This window comes from Elephantulus edwardii, unplaced genomic scaffold, assembly GCF_000299155.1.
Source record: "Elephantulus edwardii isolate Elephantulus edwardi_28Jun2011 unplaced genomic scaffold, EleEdw1.0 scaffold00064, whole genome shotgun sequence".
In the NCBI taxonomy this organism is placed as follows: domain Eukaryota; kingdom Metazoa; phylum Chordata; class Mammalia; order Macroscelidea; family Macroscelididae; genus Elephantulus; species Elephantulus edwardii.
This window is the reverse complement of record NW_006399814.1, coordinates 653,508-658,950: the sequence shown is the minus strand read 5'-3', so window position 1 is coordinate 658,950 and position 5,443 is coordinate 653,508. Positions and strand designations below refer to the sequence as shown.

Here is a 5,443-nt window from a genome sequence, read left to right as displayed (position 1 = left end):
GGAGTTTAGGGCTGTTGTACATAGGGTCGCTATGCCTCACAAGCGACTCGACGGCACATAACAACAACAACATTATTTGGTGCATAAATGTTGACCAAGGTTATGTCTTCTTGATGTGTTGTGCCTTTAATCATTATGTAGTGTCCTTCCTTATTTACATGGTGATTTTCATTCAGAAGTCAATTTTATCAGAGATTAGTATTGCCCCTTCTACTTTTTTTTGTGGATGCCATTTGCTTGCATATTTTTCTTTAGCCTTTGATTTTGTTTATCTTTCTCTTTGTTTCTTAGATATGTCTCTTGTAAGCAACATATGGATGGCCTTTGTTTTTTTAATCCATTCTGCTATTTTTTTCTTTTAAGTGGCACATTTAGTCCATTCTCATTAAGTGCAATTACTGACAGGACAGGACAGGTTTTATCATTGCCATTTTTCTGTGTTTCTTTTTTTTTTTTTTTTTTACCGATCAAGTCTCGACTTTATTGAAATCATACAGAGATATATATAGGAGAACGAATCGATGGTTTTCTTTTAAAAAAAATTTTTTTTTGTATGTACCGTCAAATCAGATCTGACTGGTACAGGAGGAGATTTTCCCTCCTTCTCCAGCAGAGCATCTGGTGCATTTGAGATGGTTTTCTTATGTGGTCTAGCTGATTTGGTCTTCACTGAACTTCTTGATGTAGATTTCTTTGTTCTTCATAACACCTGGGAAGTTTCCTCCTAGTTCCTTTTCCACAGTGATTTCTCAGTGATTTCCGTGTTCCTCTGATGTTCTGGAGTTCCAGTCATACACATGTTGTTTATTTTGATGACATCCTACATGATTCTTAAGTTTTCTTCATTTTCTTTATGTCTCTGCTGATTTTTCTTTAGTCCATTTCAGTCACTCACTCTCTATTCCATCTCTTCTGTTGTACTTTTTTGTCCCTCCAGCGTGTTAGACACTTTTGCTACTTTGGTCTTAATATTCTGGATTGCATTTTCATGCATTTCTGTTATTTCTAGTACTGTGTTGGCTGTATCCTCTCTGCCTTGTGATGATTTCTTAAGTCTTTGTACTTTTTTGTCTATAGTTTCAATTCTTTCTTTTATTTGTTCCATTTTCTTTTGTAGTTGTTTAATTTGCTCTTCATTGATATATTTCTTCAGGCTCCCTGCCTCTGGAGTATCCACTTTCTTAATAGCTTCCATTGTTTCTTCCATCATTTGCATCTTCTTCTGTAGCTGTTTAAGTAACTCTGTGTCAAAATATTTCTTTTGGTTTTCTGTATCTGGGGTATTCATTGGGTCTGCAATATGCTCTGCCTTTTTAGGAGAAGGGTTGTTTTTTCATGGTGTTTGAGGCAGCCTGCTGCTTTCTTGGTAGATGTTAGGCTGTTACAAGTGTATAATGCCCCAGGGAAGGGCAATGTTCTATGAAGGACCTGGATATCAGTGCTCCCCTTTTGACCTGAAGCAGGTGAGTGCTGTTCTCTGGAAAACCACTGCCAGGTCACACCTGTTCCCCTTTGGCTTAAGAAATCCCAAGCCTTCTCTGTGTGTACAGGCAACACTCTTGGCATCAGCAGCCAGGAAATTAAAAGACGTATTGCATTGGGAAAGTCTGCTGTTAGGGACCTCTCCAGAGTACTGAAGAGCAGTGGTGTCACTCTGGAGGCTAAGGTGCATCAGATCCTGGCCATGGTCTTTGCAATCACTTGTTTGCCTCAGAGAGTTGGACAATGACTAGGGAGGATAGAAGGAGAATTGATGCCTTTGAGCTGTAGAGCTGGAGAAGATTATTGAATGTACCATGGACTGCTAAAACAAACAGATTCACCCTGGAGAGGGTTAATTCAGGCTGTTCCTTGGAAGCAAGGATTCTGGGGCTTCATCTGACATACTTTGGACTTGTAAGGAGGGACAGGTCCTTGGAGAGGGACATAATACTTGGGAGGGTAGAGGGACAGAGCAGGAGGGGAAGGCCCTCTATGAGGTGGATTGATTCAGTGACTGGGGTAATCAGGATGGGTGTGTTAGAGACAGTGCAATTGGCACAAGATAGAGCAGGGTTTAGGGCTGTTGTACATAGGGTCACTATGAGTCACAAGCAACTCGATGGCACATAATAACAACAACAACATGAATGAATGATAAATTTCATCAGATGTGTTTATTGTAACTGTGGAGTTGATGGTATGATTTTCCCCCCACTCTGTTCTGTTGAGGGTGAATTACATTGATTGACTTTAATGCTCAAACAACTTTGCATTCTTAAAATTCACCCAACTTGGTTGTGATGTGTTCTGCTATCTTTTATATTGCAGTATTTTTTTTGTATCTCTATTTATCATGACACTGCCTATAATATTTTTCCACCTCTTAGGCGGTTTTATGTATCAGGGTTTTATATCTTTGTTCAGTGCCCTGCGGTAGTTTCTCATTTGCCTGTTTCTTGGAACATTCTGTGTGAGATGAGGGTGTTCCTGTTACATGTTTCATAGGTTCCATCACGAAGACTCCTAGAGCCTAGAGTTCTCTGCTTAGGAAGGATTTCAATTGTGAGTTTTATTTCTTTCAAAGTCACAGCCTATTCAGATTTTCTTTTTGTCACCTTGGATAATAAAGTATGTCTTTCAAGAACATTTTTTTTTTCATTATTCCGAATTCACACAAATTTACAAAAAGTGGCTCATGATAGCACCTTCTAGTGGTTCCAGTATCTGTCGTGTGTGTCATAATGTCCCTGGTTTCATTCCTTCTTTTATGCATTCTTCTTCTTTCTGAGAGTTTATTTATTTTGCAGAGAGGCCATTCCCTTCTGTGCACCCTTCTAGCGTCTCTTTCTTGCTCCCTCCTTTCTCATCCCACACAGATGTATAGTCTCAGACTTCAGTTGCTTTTTTTTCCCCCAGAGGCTGAGGTTGGCTTTGAGCTGATTTCCTGTCATGATTGCATTCAGAGTGGACTCAGCCCAAGCCCCGCTGTACCTGTTCTCATTTAGGGATTCCTTAGTGGCCTATGATATCACTGGCTGACACTTTGGTAGCCCTATTCCATAGCTTTGTTGTCCACAGCCTATTGGTACTGGTCCTCAGGCAGGGCTGGGACACCATCATTAGTTCAGAAACCTCAGTCTTCCTTTTCCCTTCTGGAATGTCAGCCGTCTTGCTGGCCCATGCTCTTCTTGACTTTGCTCACCCTCATGTGTCCCTCAGGCCTGGCCGGCAAATGGGGCCTCCTGGCACTGGCTTAGCCTTGTTGATTTGTACACGTAGCACATTTGTGTTGATGGGTGCTGTGTATGCAGTCCTGCTGCCTGACAGCATGTGTGTGAGCCACCTACAGGATGTGCAGAGTGTGGGCCCTCTGACTATGTAGGGATGGCCTCCCCCACTCCTTCCCTGTGTCCATCCCGTGATCCCACTCATCCCAGGTCAGCGCCTCGGACAGCATTTGTGTCCAAGTACTGTTTGTGTATCTGCCATCTGCATGATGTCCTTGGATTCCTACCTGTGGGTTCCACCCTTGCTTGCTGACAGGACTGTCTGGTTGCAGGTGGTCGTGTTCCTAAAGAAGAAGGATGGGTTTCTCAGCCTGGTGCTGCAGCACCTGGGCACCTCAGCCATGATGGACTTGCTGCTGCGCCTAGTCAGCTGTGTGGAGCCGGCCAGCCTGCGGCAGGAGGTTCTGCATGTGAGTTCTGATGGGTCCTCAAGGGTGGTCCTTGTTACTGCTTTGTGAGACTAAGGAGACAGCTCTCTGTCCACAGGCTCCCAAGGGATAGAGTGTGTGCTGCACAAGTAGCAGGTTCTTGGCTGGAGGAGGCCAAGGGACTGGTGAGGGCTTAGAGGGCACTGCACGCCCACACCGAGAGCTCCTCAGGCTTTTGTTAAGGCTTCTGGGTGAACTGGGGCCTCCAGGGGCACAGAGCAGAGCCGATTCCTTTCCTCTAAGGCTGCAGAAATGGCCTTCTCTGTGGTCATCTCCCTCCCTCATCTTCCCTGGCATCTCCTATGGCCTTGGCACAGGTTCATGCCTGTGAGAACAGTGTTTGTGGAGAGTCTCTCCTCAGAGCCCAGAGCAGCAGTGCCCATCCAGAGTGAAAGGGCCTGGGATCACCGTCCAGCAGGGCAGTCCTTCACCGAGTGCTGCCTCCCCTTCTAACTCTTCCTGAGAGGTGGTGGACTTTCAGACTTTCAGTCTGGGATGGGAACAGTGCCTAGTACTATACTATGGTCACTGCTGGTTCCTGTGAGGGAGGCCAGCATTCCCCAGGCCTGAGTGTTGTCACTGAGGTGTGGTTCCCATGGAGGGTCTGTGACGCCAGGCAGCACTCAGGCACTCATTGGGGTGGGCTGTCGTTGTCACTGATTGTACAGTGTACAGTTCCCATCAAGGGTGCATAATGACACCCGGTGCTCCCTGGGTGTGAGCGAGTGATGCTGTAAGGAGTGGTTAGAGCTGTTGTGTTGGGTGCCCCTCACTGTGCCACCTCGTTTGACTCTTGAGCAGCATGTGGGACATAACCACTGGTGTTTGGATGTGAGACCTGAGCACTAGGGAGCAGCGTGTGGTGCCCGTGGGTTTGTGCACACTTGCTCTGGACCAGAGAACATGGTTTTCCTGCTCCTGGAATGGCCCTGGATCCTGTGCTATGAGCAGTCTGTCTCACATTTGGAGTGTGTGTACTGGGACGGAGACGCTGGGTCTCTAGCTCTTTTTGACTCACGTCATAGTCGTTCAAGATATGTCCTAAAGACAGCGCTTATTTAGCCTTCCAGCCTGGCAACTGGACCCTCCACTCAACATCCAGTCACTCGACGTTACTCCTGTCCACTTCGGCCTGAGCAAATGCAGGTACTGCCCGTTGGAGGACTTCAGGATGGGCCAGGCTGTGCTCTGGCAGCAACACCCACATCCTTTGTCACTGAGTCCAGTGTGTGGAGTGCCCCCTGCAGTGACAGCGCTGTGACGGGGTTGAGAGAGTGAGGAGGGAGCTTCCAGCCAGCTTCATGCATGCCATTCTGACTCCCTCTCATTGACCAGGATGCCACCTAAACCAGACTGACCTGAAGGGGTGGAAAGTCCATTCTTTTGTGGGCCTGCATGTGCCTGAGCAACAGGCTTTGATGCAGAAAGTTTTCTCACTGCTGCTGGTACAGTTGCAAGAAGAGTTGTTATTAAATGCCGTAGCAGCGAATGGGAATCCCAGAACATTTAATCGTGCTAATGCGAAACCTATACTTGGACCAAGAGGCAGTAGTCAGAACAGAGCAGGGCAACGCTGAATGGTTCAAAATTGGGAAGGGTGTATGCCAGGGATGTGTCCTATCTCCACACCTTTCCAACCTATACGCAGATCAGATTATCCGAGAGGCTGGGCTCTATGAGGAGAAGCGTGGCGTTAGGATTGGTGGATGATCTATCAACAATCTGCATTATGCAGATGACACAACC

The 5,443-nt window shown here is 46.2% G+C and overlaps 1 protein-coding gene across 1 annotated transcript in view; it reads left to right on the top strand.

Annotated features, from left to right (window-relative positions):
- Window positions 1–5,443, top strand: part of PPP6R2 (protein phosphatase 6, regulatory subunit 2) — a 56,848-nt gene that overhangs the window by 30,894 nt on the left and 20,511 nt on the right. Inside the window, exon 3 of the mRNA XM_006888108.1 lies at window positions 3,542–3,679. Coding sequence (XP_006888170.1) covers window positions 3,542–3,679 — 138 coding nt within the window. The remainder of the gene's footprint in view (window positions 1–3,541; window positions 3,680–5,443) is intronic.